This window comes from Stegodyphus dumicola, chromosome 9 (genome assembly GCF_044657685.1).
Source record: "Stegodyphus dumicola isolate Sdum_Otavi_A_Nest chromosome 9, ASM4465768v1".
Taxonomy (NCBI): Eukaryota; Metazoa; Arthropoda; class Arachnida; order Araneae; family Eresidae; genus Stegodyphus; species Stegodyphus dumicola.
Genome location: NC_140776.1, coordinates 120,221,313 through 120,237,931, shown reverse-complemented (window position 1 = coordinate 120,237,931; position 16,619 = coordinate 120,221,313). Strand labels below are relative to the sequence as shown.

The following is a 16,619-nucleotide window of genomic DNA, read 5'->3' as shown; positions in this document are numbered from 1 at the left end:
GGATGCTGGACACACATTCATGTTAATTCAGTTAATTTTTTAATTCAAACAGTTACAACTGATTTTACATATGTAAAGATACTTAGCATACTAAATTAGTCTCGTTTTAAGCATCTCTTTCATATTTAATCCACTTAAAAATTATTAAAAAAATGCATAATGTACAGGATAAAGCTGCAAATTCAAATTTTGCGAGCAAGAATTTTAAAAGTTCAGGACTTGACATTAAAATATTTATGCTTAATGTACTAAATATCAAAAGTAAATAATAAATAAGTTTAAGCTATTTAATTATAAATGAAATTTTTAAGAACATGTATTAAGTAACATTTACAAAATTCATTTCATAACTACTTTTTAATGTTATCTAATCTATAAAATTAGTTAACATTTGCTTTAACCCTTTGACGGGCGGTGGAACGCCATCAGTTTTTATCTCCCATATGAAAGCTGAAAAATTCCATTTAAAATACATACAATTATGACTTTTAGTTTAACTTTCGTCGGGCCGGGGAAAAAAAAAAAAAAAAAAAAAAAAAAAATCAATATTCATAGAAACGTAGATTTATTTCGAATAATACAATAATAAACATATATATATATATTTATATAGAAAAGAACAAGAAAAATTTAATGTTTACGTCCTGATACTTGACATCTCTTCTCTCATATTATCTTTCCTGTTTCGGGAGAAATTTTGTTTGCAGTGACAACTTTCAACGCTGACCCAAGCTGAGCATCATTAATACGGTTTCTAATAGGAGACTTATTACCTTTCATGACTGAAAATAACTGCTCGCACCGATAAGTGCTACTAAACATGGAAATAATTTCATATGCGAATTTTCGAGTATTTTCAAACCTGGCTGGTAAATATTTGTAAAATTCAGGCACGCCCACTTTAATGAATTTTGCTTTCAAATTTGAGTTGCATTGAATCTCGATCACCTCCATTTGCATATGGCTGGGTACTGAGTCAATACTTATTGAGAAAATAGAACCTCGTTTCAAATTCAGATGTTAAATTTGCAATTTTTTCTGAGTATTTCATTTGTTTGCTTAATTTCTTTTATACATAGTTCTAGCTTTATTATAGTATTTGAATAGAACATGTGGCAACGATTAGATAATTCTTTAAATGATATACATTATAGCATTCTGAGTTATAATATGAATGAAATATAATACTGTTAAGTAAACCTAGCGCCAGAGTGTCGCTATGGTAAACAAAGTGAATTTTAAAGAATGCATTTATTCTATTGTGGTTTATGCGCTGTCGGCGAAGTAGGTTTAATTCAATCTAATAAGTTTAAATAAAATGCAAGAAAAAATGCATATAATTTAATATTCCGTACAAGGAAGTCATGTGGTGTACACATCAGATTTATTAATATAGGACAAAACATTCTCCATATTTATTACTTTCGTGCATAGAACTTCTTGATGTATAATACAATGCATATGATGAACGTTTGAACCGTGAATTTCACTAAATGTTTTTCTTAGTAATGCTACGAAGCCCTTGTTTTTCCCAGTCATTGATGGAGCGCCATCTGTAACTACAGAATTTAATTTTTCCAAAGGTAGATTGTATTTCTGCAGAAGTCCAAAAACACAAGTAAATATATCTTCTCCTGTGGGAGTAGTACCAGGCATCGGTATTAGTTCCAGTAATTCCTCAAAAATGTTAAAATTCTTGTCACAAGAACGAAGAAATACTGCTAATTGAGTTTTGCCACTAATGTCCGGCTCTCGTCACAGGCAATGGAGAAACTTTCGAAACTAGATGATTTTGCTTTGATCTGATCACTTAAATTCGCGGCTAAATCAGTAACTCTTTCCGCAACTGTATTTCGAGACAATGAAATTGATTGAAAAGCCTTCACATTTTTAGGACAAACAATTTCTCCAGCTTTCATTAGGCATTCCTTGATGAAATCACCGTCAGTAAAAGGCTTCGAATGTTTAGCTACCAACAAGACGTAGCTTGCATGTACCGCCGCTTCACTTTCTTGCAATACCTTACTAAACATGGACTGTTGCTTTTTCACTCCTAACTTGAGCTCTTTTAACTTTTCTTCTCTCATTAATCCTTCGTAATTGTTCTATTTCGATTTGTGTTGTTCGTAATGACGTTTAATATTATATAACTTTGATACATTAATAGTATTATTACATATCAAGCAGATTATTTTATCTTTTATTTCACAGCAAAAATATTCTAATTCCCATTTTACTTGGAATATTCTATGTTCGTCAGCGATTTTTCGTTTAATTTTACTACCACTTGGTTTTGATATAGACATACTGAATACAAAGGGCTGGAATAAACACGGTTAACGTTAAAAAGTTAACAAAAATTTATTCTTTCCACAAGAGATAAATCAAAATGCTGAAATATTTCTTCAAAAATATTCTAACAATATCACAAAATGTCAAACGTTTAGCAAAAATCAATTCAAAACAGAGAAACTAATTCCATCTCACAGCGAAATCGCTACAAATCAATCACAGCATTAAGTAAACAAACAGTTCGCTAGAACTACAGCTACTACTGAGATGAGTTGTTTGTTCTCGGCTTTTATAAGCTTTATAATTAATTTCTCGAATATACTGGAAACATCTATAAATATCTGGATTTTTGTGGATGGCAACAGCAATTACGAGATATTTATTTATTAGGTATTAAATGCACGCGTTGTTCTATTTTTAACCTTCCAACACAGCTTTCTTTTCAAAAGTCGTCTGCGTTGCTAAGGCAACATGAAGCAAATCTAATTACAATTCTAAATAAAAAAAACTAACTAAATAAATAACTATGAAATTCGTAACAATATGAATTAAGTAATAATTAATAATAAAGCAAAGTGCATGCACATGCATGCACCAATATATCGTACAAAACTATGATTGGAAAACTGAGACCATGAGTTCGGCCACATTCGGCTATCGGGGGAATGCGTACAAGTTCTGAGTGCACGTGTCACCCATAAGCCGAAGGTAGCTGAACGCAAGCTACTCACACGCATTTGTAATTTAAGTAGTGTGTGTGTCAGCTCGCTGTGAGTAATCAACACTGAATAAATTATCGTTAATTACTTAGCAGTAAACATTTCATTTTTTTCTTCATCGATATGTTATTTTATTGTTATATATTATTATTTGCCGATATATTGGTCGGGCCGCATGCGGCCCGCTGGCCGCAAATATGACGTCCTTGTTGTAAAATAAAACTTCGCATGTCTAATTTTGAAGCAGTTTTTTTCTTAATTTCTAATGCAGTTTAAAATCACCTGAACAACAACTTTTAGTGTTAGAATGAATATTTTTATGTGAAAGTTTCCTACATAAAAATTATATTTTAAGTTTATATATATTAATTAAGAATGGTTGAAATTAAAAGGTGGGACGAATATGTCCCACTGTACATGTAGGAATTGCTGCTACTAGATGGCAGCACCATTCAAATATTTTAAATTCAAGTATCATGATCATTTTATATGTTGATAATGCAAAATTATATTTTTTAATAAATTACAATGATGTTCAAACTTGAAAAATATTTAGTATTTTTTCCGAGAGAAATGAAAATATAACTCTGTGGCATGAAATGTCAGTGAATACTGAATGGATATGTGAGTGTGCTTCACCATAGAAAAATATCCTAAGCAGAGGAAAGAGAGGTGAAATGTAAATAAACATGATGGCCATCTAAATTTCTTCCTTTTCAAACCTGTAACAAATAAAGTACTGGAGCGAAAATCTTCTCTGTTTAAAATCTATTATGAAATCATTAAAAAATATCTAAAAAGGCATGCAGAGAGCAATTTTTTTAAATTATGTAATTTTTTTAAAAATATTTTTTACTTTGCGAATATGATCAATATTTTCTAGTTAATTATTCAAAAACGTTTTTTATATTTTGCAGTTTCATTTGGTTGCTAAAAGTAGCACTTTAGATTAGATAAGCATGTTAGGAGAATTCACTTTCAGTCAAAGATGCCAATTTACTGCTCTAGATGCATGGTGGGACAAGTGGTATCCCATAACCTCATGAATTACCTTAAAGGTTTACCTGTTTTTTTTTTTTTTTGTTTGTTTGTTTATTTTTACTTCCTTTTATGAAGTAAAAAGGAAGTATTGTAATCGCGAAAAGTTTCAGGCAGCATTTTTCAACGAAAATATCCTTTTTGACCTCTATCGAATGCAATTTAACTATGTTTTTGCGTGATCTCTGTATGTAAGGACAGAATAAAATACTCTTTTCCTTCAAAAAAATTATAAAATTGCTTTAAAATTAATTCTGAGAAGAATTTTTCGTGGCGTCTGTACGAACATATGTACACGTGCGTGCGTACGTACATATCTCACATAACTAAAAAACGAGTAGCCTCAGAACGTTGAAATTTTGTAGTATATAGGACTGCTATAACATGTAGATGTGCACCTCGTATTTTGGTTGCAATCGGCCGCCCCAAACGTATATAAATATAATTATATATATATCCACTCTATTACCTGGCTCAGTGATCTCAGTTTCTTTACTCTTATATGTTTGTAAATTGTACATTTTTTGCTTTAAAAATGATTGAATTATGTTGTTTTTATCTTCCGGTTAAGGGTTTTATGCCTTTAGTAAATCTGTGTGCAATATTTTTAGAGTTATCAGCAATTTTAAAGTTGTTTAATTGCCGTTAAGCCTGTTTATAATGGCAGCCATTGATGTTTACATTTGAAACAGGAGACTAGTGGATTTGTCCCCAATCTAGAGAAACTTAACTTCACAACAACAAAGATAACACATTCATTTATTATTGCCAGTTAAATTATGCTTAATTCTTTCTGGAATTTTTTCGAGGAATAAAGGCGTTTGAGGTTTACTTCGTAATTTTAATATAGATATTTTGAGTTTTTATGTATTTTTGCCTTCTCGCGAAGTGAGAACTGAATTAATTAAATGAGAAATACTCAATCGTCTGTGAAAAACTGTTTCTTTTTTGTTTTGTTTGCTTAATTTCTTTTATACATAGTTCTAGCTTTATTATAGTATTTGAATAGAACATGTGGCAACGATGAGATAATTCTATAAATGGATTGGATTATTCAGTTATGGCAAAGCACACGAGGGCTATCTGCCTAAAGGGAGGGATGCCTTTCGTGGAAGACTTTCCAAGGGAAACTGGCTCGTATACACGTTACACATGGGGAAAACCACGAAAACGCCCATGCAGCCAGCCCGTTCGTGGGATTAATTCTATAAATGATATACATTTTGTGCATTCTGAGTTATAATATGAACGAAATATAATACTGTTAAGTAAACCTAGTGCCAGAGTGTCGCTATGGTAAACAAAGTGAATTTTAAAGAATGCATTTATTCTATTGTGGTTTATGCGCTGTTGGCGAAGTAGGTTTAATTCAATCTAATAAGTTTAAATAAAATGCAAGGAAAAATGTGTATAATTTAATATTCCGTACAAGGAAGTCACGTGGTGTACACATCAGATTTTTTTTTTTTTTCATGAAATTACATTGTATTTGGGGCTAATTATCTATGTTTAAAGTTATTTTTTCAAAAAAAAAAAAAAATTTTATGCACCGAACCTCAAAGGGTTAAACATTAATAACCTTTTCAAATAAATAAAAAATCAAAATATGTTTCAAATAGAAATAGAAAAAATGTTTCAAACCTATTTTAAATAAGCATGCAATTTCAGGCTTGTTATTGTTGTTGCTTATGCTCACTTGTCTGACGTAGTCAGCCAAAGCCCACAAAATTCCTCATGGCAAGGAGCCAACCACCGTTGGCAACAGCCTTGAGCACCATTCAGGTGATAGTGCGATTTAGGTTAGTTCCGCCCCAAATTTTGATGGAGAGCACCCCAGAAAGACAAGTCCAAGGGTCTCCCACCCCTTCCACCAAAACACACAAGAGGACTTTCCGCTCGCTGCATATTTAGAGTGCTGCCATGGCGCACCGATACTATACATTTACAAACGTGCCTTCTCCAAGATTCGAACCTGGGCCCTTCGGCATGGCATTCAGCGACGCTAACTACTGTACTGGTTGGGCAGCTTATTTTAGGCTTAATCCTAGTATACCGTATACACGGGATTTGGTGACTTTTGGCGACATTATGATGAGCAGTAAATGGGTTATTTTAGTGTTAGCGACTATTTTAAAATCGTACCAAGGCCGTACCGTATACTAGGATTTTACACAATTTCAAACATCCATAAAGAACATTTAGAATTCTCATAATTAAATATTTAGATATTTTCAATATCTTTATTTATTCGGTGCACTTATCAATCTTGTAAAAAGCGCCAAATAAGTAAGCGATTCTGCACTTTAGCCAAAAAAAAAGAAGCACACTAAAATATATGGAATATTACTTTATCCCCATGAAATAAAATTGATTATTGATCCCCATGATATAAAATTTGAAAACGATCTAGCAAAGCTTAATTAATTCTACTAGTCCAATTTTACAAACATATGTTTGGTACAATATTCAAAATAAGATACTTCTTAAATTAAAATCCTCAAAATGGTAGTATGTTTCACATCTTGCTAATTTCAAACATGTGTTTCTTACCTGCATAAGAAAAATACTTCGGTTGATCTTTGGATTATGGTAACTTGGCGATTTTTTTTGCCAAAATTTGGCGACTAACTCTGCTACAGCAACCCTCTATTTTTATTTTTGCCGCCATTTTGTCTTCACGAAGTAAAGACATGTTTCTTTTCTTTTTATTTACTCAACACTTTTTCCAACAATCTACTACTAGCCGAATTACACTGATGCTAGAAATTTTATGTAACAAAACTGCTTAATCATGGCAAATATTAACTGCAAAATTGAGAAAATGTGCAGAATCGCAAACTCCTTGCGTGTTTTTCAGAATAGCACATACACATAAACCATTTACACGTAGACTTATTTTTACTTAAAAAGCATCCCAGAATTGCACAAAAATGGCATTGCACACACTCTTAACTTTATCCATCTACACTGCTATTTTCTCATAAATTACAAAAATTTGCACGAAAATGCAGGAAAATTTTCTTAATCTTTAAACTCCATAAAGAGCACATATATGAAATTATCTGATCGCGAAAAAGTACATACCCTTTCCAAGGATGAACATTTCCACATATAAAATAAATAAAATATCCAAAAGCTTTTACCTCTAAATTATCTATTATATTATAAATGTCACTAACGAATTTATACGCAAACATTAAAAATAGTTATAAATACTTAGTGTCAAATATTTAAATAATTTCCATACATGTTTACTTCAACTGAAATGTATACCAAATTCCTACAATCATAAAATTCACAAAATAACTATCATTTAATTAAAATATCACTACACCATGTACACGTCGACTTATTTTTACTTAAAAAAACATCCCAGAATTGCACAAAAATGGCATTGCACACACTCTTCACTATATCCATGTACACTGTTTTTTTCTCATAAATTAGAAAAATTTCACGAAAATGCATGAAAATACTCAACATATACTACTCAAACGTATTCCAAAATACTACAAACATATAACTCACAAAATTACGATCATTAAATTAAAATATAATTAAATTAAAAAACACTCCTTAAAATATAAATAAGCACATACATTAAATTAATAAAAATTAGATTACAATCCTAATTACTTTAAACTAAATTATTGCTAATAACAATTTTCCAATAATACCACATTAATTTATTTACTCCTTACATTTAGAACTATGCATAAAAATAATATCCTCAAATGATTAAAAATACTAACTTACCTAATCTTCTTCAGAATCTTCATTACGTGGCTGCAGTACTACTGCTAATTTCTAAATCCTAAATCCAGTAGTCAACTGGAAGTCTATTCACCAAGTAATAAGAAATTAATAAAATTTCACCTATACTCAAACTACTTTCAGCAAACCACGTACCTTTCCTTACACTCCTTCTCACAAAATGTCCATTTTCACCATATTTCTTGCATCGCCATTTAAACTTAACTGTAATATCTTCCTTTCACACAATCTCTACTTATTATTATTATCAGATAAACGCATTCAAAATTTAGAATTCACTTTACATAGCGCCATGCAATCCAAAAATTAATCAACACTATTTCACACAACACACAATGAAGCTTTTCCAAATTAACCCCTCTTTTCCGATTAAAGAACTGTAATTCGTCCATTAATGTCACGTTTCACACAACACAGAATAAAGCTAAATACGAAATTTCCAGATTTTTTCCAGATTCCCCCCTTTTCCGATTAAACAACTGTAATTCGTCCATTAATGTTACATGACATATCTCATGATCTCTCATTTCCCTCACACAAAATAATGCGTAATCGGAACTGAGTGCTTCTCACATTATTACCAAAGTCCTAGGTAGTAACCTTTATCGTCTCCAAAATGTCGCCAAACTACCAGTTACCATATTCCAAAGATCAGCCAATACTTCCCAACTGTTTTGTTTTTCCAGATTCCTTCTTGCACACTTTACACACACGGGATTCCTCTACAATATACATATATGCAAAAATTGTGAGAATTTGAGATACCTGTTTTTCCTTTTCTCAGTATTAGATATGGTAACCATGTACTTGTTTTTGTGAAAGCTATGTATTGATGTGCTTAAATTTGGAGTTTCATAGCAATGTCTTTAATATTTGGAAGTATGTTGTGCATTCTGGCATAGGAGATTAGAAATACATTTCTATAACTAAATCACAGAGTCGTAAATTCAAAATTATTGCATGCATACTGTGAAGATATACTTAGCAGTACTTCAGAATTTAAGAACTAGAAGTATTTCAAAAATGGGTACACTAAAGTTATCCATATAGTGCATTCTGCCAAAAGGTAAACATTCAACTGACAGGAGATAACGCTAAACACTTAAAGGTAGACAGCGAATAGTACCTATTGTGTAAAAACATCTTTACTGGAAGAAAATATAAGGAAGGAGGTGGAGAACCTCATTTCCTCAAAAAATTCAGTTCTGAGAAGTAAAAGAAAAAATCAGCCTGTAGTGTAAACAATGTTATAAAACAGTATATTTTATATCTTTGTAGTTTTTACAAAATGTTGTGAAAAGTGCAGTCCAGAGTGAAGGATTCAAAATTGGATATTTGGGAAATGTGAGACCCATATAGTTTCCTGATTATGAATATGAAATTCAGTCTCAAACTCTGCTAGTCTAGACATATAATGCTTTAGAACTTTCTGCCTTAGTTCAATAGCAAGAATAACCAGATATTGCTTCAAGTCAGCAATACCTTAAAGGAATTTCGGTACTTTTCCGTTTCGCCGGTGCAAATCTCGCCAAGCAGACTTTGTTGGCGACAACACACAGTATACACATAAAAAATGTTAACAAATGTTAGGTCTAAGAATTTTTTATTTTGAAGGCATAAACATTTTAATATGGTTTAAAATTCTGAAAAAATCCAATAAATAAAGACAATAAATTTGTAAAAAGACATTAATGTGCAAACTTACCATGATTTTATGGTTCAACATCCTGATTCGCCGATTCGTACCGCGTGACCCCAAGTGATCTCCTCTCATGTAAACTACATTACAAAAATTTAATTCTCTCATTATCTACATTAATTTCAAGTTAAATCTTAATTTGGAATACAAGTTTAAATGCAAGAGTTATTTCAATTTGTATGAATAGCTTACTCAGAAATTATGTAAAACCGCTGTGCTTTACTTCGCTAGTGTATTCTTATTAGAATAGATGAATTTAACCCTTGATTTTACCTTTTCTATATTTTCGCCTTCAGGTGAGCGGTTTGATTGCATCCTAATTGACTTAATTACCGTGAATGGTCTTAGGGCATAAAATTTAGCTATCTTTTAAAAATTCTTTGTAATTGTATGCCAGTTTTGAAAGACAATCAATCTGATTAGAAATGGCTGCGACTTGTTTTGAAAATGGAGCGTAAAAGGTTACCAGATAAGATATTCCATTTGGCATCAGTTGTACCATTACTGGCAACTTTATTGTTTGCGCCGGCAAAACGGAAAAGTACCAGAATGTCTAATTTATCTTGCACAAGCATTAGGTTCTACTCTTACAGAAACAAAATGATTTATGAAGAATTTAGTTGAAAGTACATCTTACATATACCTTAAATAATGAGATTTGTTTCCTGTATGGACAAGACCTTCCTGCCCATATAAGTAAAGGTTTTTATTAATCTACACGTCTTCACAAAAAAAAAAAAAAAAAAGAGGCTTCTACTCTCCATAGATATCTTCTTTAAATTCTTTCATTATGTCCTGTGTGAGTTAACATATGCTTGTTTAAAGCACTCTTTTGTCAATGTGACTCATTGCATACCTCACAAACATGAGGTTTCTGCTATGTGAATCAGCATATGCACATTCAATCCACACTTTAGTCTGAATGTCTTCTTACATACGTCACACGTATGAGGCTTCTCGCCTGTATAATTAAGCCTAGTATGTCTGTTTAAATCACTTTTTTGTCTAAATGCTTTGTTACATGCCTCACACTTATAAGGTTTCTCTCCTGCGTGGATAAGCATATGATCGCTCAAATGACTATTTGTTCTAAATGATTTATTACATATCTCACACACATGAGGTTTCTCTCCTGTGTGGATGAGTATATGCACATTCAGATCACACTTTCTTCTAAATGCCTTGTTACATACCTCACATGCATGAGGTTTCTGACCAGTGTGAATAAGCATATGTTCGCTTAAAGTACCACTTTTTCTGAATGATTTATTACACACCTCACACACATGAAATTTTTCTCCTGTGTGAATAAGCATATGGTCACTTAAACTACCTCTCTGTCTGAATGATTTGTTACATACCTTACATACGCGAGGTTTCTCACCTGTGTGAATAAGCATATGATCACTTAAAGCACCATTTTTGCTGAATGATTTGTTACACACCTCACACACATATAGTTTTTCTCCAGTGTGAATTACCATATGGCCACTTAAACTACTTCTCAGTCTGAATGATTTGTTACATACCTCACACACATGAGGTTTCTCACCTGTGTGAATAAGCATATGATCGCTTAAAGTACAATTTTTGCTGAATGATTTGTTACACACCTTACATACATGAGGTTTTTCTCCTGTATGAATATGCATATGGTCATTTAAAACATGTTTCAGTCTAAATGATTTGTTACATACCTCACATACATGAGGTTTCTCTCCTGTGTGAATAAAAACATGCTCCTTTAAATGACGCTTTAGTGCGAATGACTTGTTACATACCTCACACACATGAGGTTTCTTTCCTGTGTGAATAAGCATATGCTCATTTAAACAATCTTTTTTTCTAAATGATGTGTTACATACCTCACACATATGAAGTTTCTCTTCTGTATGAATAAGCATATGCTTCTTTAAATTACCCTTACATCTAAATGACTTGTTACATATATCACAAAAAAGAGGTTTCTTTCCATTGTGGGTGATTATATGCCTGTTTAAACAAATGTTGTGTCTAAGTGATGTGTTACATACCTCATTCACGTGATGCTTCTCTCCAGCACTGATAAGCATTTCCTCTTTTAAAATATATTCTTTTTTAAGGGAACTCATTATCTACCTCCTACGCATTTCCTTTATAAAGAATTAGAAGCTGGAAACTTTTATATCATATAACTTGCTATATATCTTATAACGGCTACATTATGATTACATGAAGTTCTGAATTTTCTAGACTTGCTAAATAAAAATTTGAAGAATTTACGGATTTAAATATTTGAATCACATTCCATGTTCCACATACATAATTTGCAAAATATTTTATCCCGAGTAGTTCTTGGATGCTTCGCAGGAGCTGTAGGTACTTTGAGCAAATACACATGCTGTGTTGTTTTTATATATATATGTTGGGTATGTGCTCAGTGATGATTACCAAGATGTACACAAACATCGTTTATTAAAGAGACAAAGTAGACAGATGTCTTGTTTTGCACCCACCAAGTCTTTCTGCATCGATGGGCGAAAATTCAAGCTTAGGTCCGAAGGAAAGATATATAGAAAGGGAGGCAATTTCGTATTTCAGAGGAGATTAAAAAGGAACTTCGTACATTTTGTACGAGTTCGAAAGGGCAGAAGAAAAGATGGGACAAAATAAAATTTAAAATAAATGGCCCAAAAAATAATAGAGGGAAAAATAAGGGCCTATAGAAAGAAAATGAAAAGAAGTAGAAAATATCCTAAAATACGATTGTGTCCATGAGTGTAGTTAAAAGGAGAAGAAGCTGTCTTCATTTACAATAAATAGTGTCTCACAGGTGTGTTTGTGTGTGCAGTGGCTTAGCGAGGGGGGGCAAGGGGGTGTATGATCGCCAAATGGTCTCCAAACAAGATTTTCCGGAAAATTTCAGTTTTTATTTTGATTGATTTCTGAAAAATATATTTAAAATTAATAATTATTGTAATATAGTCAATTATTTATTTTCTTGGTTTGTCTGATAAAATGTGTAATAAAGTGTTTGCAGTACAGTCGGCCACAAAAGTATTCGAACACCGGTACCCATTCAGAAAATTTACTTTTCCGTTGAGAAACAAAATTGTCTCCAGAGTCTATCTTGGTTCGATAGACAAAAAAAAAAAAAAAAAACTAAAGGATGGCTCATGCCCAAAATTGGCTAGGTGCATGAAACAAAATACAACATGACCTATCTGAGTGAGATGGGAAACAAAAGGGCTGCTCACGTAATCCATTATTGCGCTCATAGAAAACGCAAAGTGTCGCTGCGGCTCGTCTCGGTTCGCGAAGAGTGAAAACCCAAAACGGTCTGCAGTGTCTATCTTTGTTGGATGAGAAAACAAAAGGATGGCTCATGTCCAGTTTATTTAGGTGTGGGAAAAAATATAACGTGACCTATCTGGATGAGATGTCTCCAGCGATCCAGTATAGACTTTTTCCCCATCTGCAATAGATGACATCTATAAACAATTTCATTGAAATCTCCTCGAAATATAAGAAACAGCTAGCTCGTGAAATTGTAAAGTATTCCCAAAGAATTCCACTTCTTGAAGAAGGAAAAACATCCTAGATGCAGATGAGGTAGAGAGAGAGAGAGAAAAAGCATGTTGCACCATGGAGAGCCCGCACGGTTCTGAACAGAAAACGTGGAATGCTTTTATAGAAAAGAGTTGAAAGTGAAAGTAAAAGCCGATTGGAAATTTTTCAATTGGTTGCCGACTGGGAAAAAATTTTCAGAGCTGAGAAAAAAAAAATCTGAGATGTAAAAAAAAAAAAAAAAAAAAAAAAAAAAAAAAAAAAAAAAACCTTTTTATTAATTTTTATCATGTCTTCTAGACATGATAAAAATTAACCCTACCCCCCTTTTGTGTGGGAATGTTGTCTCACTGTTTCTAAAAATAGACCATGACTCATTCTAGGAATTATATGTTTTAAAAAGGATGAGTTTAAAGTTTATAAGATAAGATAAGTTTTTAAAAAGGATATGTTTTAAAGAGTCTTTGGGTTTCTCCATTCCAAAGTAAATAAAGTGAAGACATCAAATTAATAGAAAAAAGAGGAAGAGGTTTTTTTTTTTTTTTTTTTTATAGCTCTGGAAATACTTTTCCAATTCAACAGCCAAGAAATATTTCCAGCCAATACAATTTCATTTTTACTTTCACTTTCAATTCATTTCTTATATCTATAAGAACATTTCATTTTTCTGTTCAGATCAGTGTGGGTTGTTCAAGATGCAGCAACTCTACTCCATCCCACAACCAGGAAAAAAAGATGTTCTTTCATGAGATGTTCTTTTGGCTTTCGAAAACAATGATGACATGATGATTGTAATACATTTCGGTTCTCATGTCCCATGCTTGAACTCAGAATTATTTCCAGAAATCTGAAAATTTTTCCTAGTCAGCTCGATAACCCAACTTTCGTATATTTATTTTTTAAGCCACTCGAGTTTCGACTTCCCATCCATGTGTGCTGTGCATTCAACCTGGAGACACATTCCCTGAGCTCTAAGAAAATGTTTCCCAGTAGACTCAATCCCTGAAATGGATTAAAAAAATTCTTTCATACATTTTTAAAGCTCAAGAGTGTTAGGTGTCATGGAAAGAACCTTTTTTTTCCCTGAGCTCTAAGAAAATGTTTCCCAGCAGACTCAATTGCTGAAATGGATTAAAAATAAATTTGTTCCTATATTTTTAAAGCTCAAGAGTGTTAGCTGTCATGGAAAGAGCCTTTTTTTCCCCTGAGCTCTAAGAAAATGTTTCCCAGTAGACTCAATCGCTGAAATGGATTAAAAATAAATTCTTTCATACATTTTTAAACCTCAAGAGTGTTAGCTGTCATAGAAAGGGCCTTTTTTTTCTCCAGCCCACTCAATCGCTGAAATGGATTAAAGATAACTTCTTTCATACATTTTTAAAGCTCAAGCGTGTTAGCTGTCATAGAGCTGCAGATGAGGTAGAGAGAGAACAAGCATGTTGCACCATGGAGAGCCCGCACGGTTCTGAACAGAAAACGTGGAATGCTTTTATAGAAAAGAGTTGAAAGTGAAAGTAAAAGCCGATTGGAAATTTTTCACTTGGTTGCCGACTGGGAAGAATTTTCAGAGCTCAGAAAAAAAAAATCTGAGATGTAAATAAAAAAAAAAAAAAAAAAAAAAAAAAAAAAAAAAAAAAAAAAAAAAAAACACTTTTTGTTAATTTTTATCATGTCTTCTAGACATGATAAAAATTAACCCTACCCCCCTTTTATGTGAGAATGTTGTCTCCCTGTTTCTAAAAATAGACCATGACTCATTCTAGGACGTTCCAAAGTAAACAAAGTGAAGACATCAAATTAATAGAAAAAAAAGAAAGAGATTTTTTTTTTTTTCAGCTTTGGAAATATTTTTCCCATTTAACAGCCAAGAAATATTTCCAGCCAATACAATTTCATTTTTATTTCACTTTCAATTCATTTCTTATATCTATAAAAACATTTCATGTTTCTGTTCAGATCAGTGTGGGTGGTTCAAGATGCAACATCTCTACTCCATCCCACAACCACGAAAAAAAGATGTTCTTTCATGAGGAATTTTTTTGGCTTTCGAAAACAATGATGACATGATGATTGTAATACATTTCTGTTCTCATGTCCCATGCTTGAACTCAGAATTATTTCCAGAACTCTGAGAATTTTTCCTAGTCAGCTCGATGAACCAAATTTCGTATATTTATTTTTTAAACCACTCGAGTTTCGACTTCCCATCCGTGTGTGCTGTGCATTCAACCTGGAGACACACATTCCCTGAACTCTAAGAAAATGTTTCCCAGCAGACTCAATCGCTGAAATGGATTAAAAAATATCCTTTCATACATTTTTAAACCTCAAGAGTGTTAGCTGTCATGGAAAGAGCCTTTTTTCCCCTGAGTTCTAAGAAAATGTTTCCCAGCAGACTCAATCGCTGAAATGGATTAAAAACAAATTCTTTCATACATTTTTAAAGCTCAAGCGTGTTAGCTGTCATGGAAAGAACCTTTTTTTCCCTGAGCTCTAGGAAAATGTTTCCTAGCCCACTCAGTCGCTGAAATGGATTAAAAATAAATTCGTTCCTATATTTTTAAAGGTCAAGAATGTTAGCTCTCATGAAAAGGGCATTTTTTTCCCCAGCCCACTCAATAGCTGAAATGAATTAAAAACAAGTTCTTTCATACATTTTTAAACCTCAAGAGTGTTAGCTGTCATGGAAAGAGCCTTTTTTTCCCCTGAGTTCTAAGAAAATGTTTCCCAGCAGACTCAATCACTGAAATGGATTAAAAACAAATTCTTTCATACATTTTTAAAGCTCAAGCGTGTTAGCTGTCATGGAAAGGGCCTTTTGTTTTCCAGCCCACTCAATCGCTGAAATGGATTAAAAATAACTTCTTTCATACATTTTTAAAGCTTAAGAGTGTTAGCTGTCATGGAAACTGAAATTTATGTCATGGTTTGTGTCTCACACGTCGTCAACGGTATGGTTTGAGGTGAAAATTGAAAACCCGGTATGAAAAATCTCTTTAAGTTCACTTTAGAAGAAGCTGTGGGATAGAGAGATTTCGTCATGGAAAAATGTCTTTCAATGTCAGTCATGGGAAAATGTCTTTCAATGTCCGTCATGGAAAAATGTCTTTCAATATCATGACATCTCTTTTCAAATAGGATTGAAGGATTTTTCTTAAACTATGTTGAAATCTTGATCCATCCAAATTACAGATCGGAAATTCTGATCCATGGATGGATCATCCAATTTCGCTAGAACCTGATAAACGGTTGCTGATGAAATCCAAACGAAAACCCTAGCTTTTCAAACAGGAAACATTTTCCCCTAAACGTATTAATGATTTCTATTCTGAGAGACATTAAAAAGTGGAAAGAAACTTGTGTTCACAGAAGCTCTTTCTAGAAGAGTTGTCCTAGGTCCAGATGAGATAGAGAAAGAGAAAAAGCATGCTGCACCTTGGTTAGCCCGCACGGTTCTGAATAGAAAACGTGGAATACTTTTATAGAAAAGCGATGAAAGTGAAAGTAAAAGCCAAATCGTCTTGGCTGTAGAATTTTCACTTGGTTGCCGA

General features: G+C 32.7%; 1 protein-coding gene across 1 annotated transcript; it reads right to left on the bottom strand.

The window, feature by feature from the left end:
* Positions 1–10,209: 10,209 nt before the first annotated feature.
* Positions 10,210–12,002, bottom strand: LOC146995476 (uncharacterized). The gene has a single exon (XM_085824010.1). The coding sequence runs from the start codon at positions 11,631–11,633 to the stop codon at positions 10,380–10,382; it is 1,254 nt and encodes a 417-aa protein (XP_085680136.1). The 5' UTR covers positions 11,634–12,002; the 3' UTR covers positions 10,210–10,379.
* Between the last annotated feature and the right edge of the window lie 4,617 nt (positions 12,003–16,619).

Coding starts and splice junctions, on each gene's coding strand:
- LOC146995476 (XM_085824010.1), bottom strand. CDS start 11,633: ATGAGTTCCCTTAAAAAAGAATATATTTTAAAAGAGGAAATGCTTATC.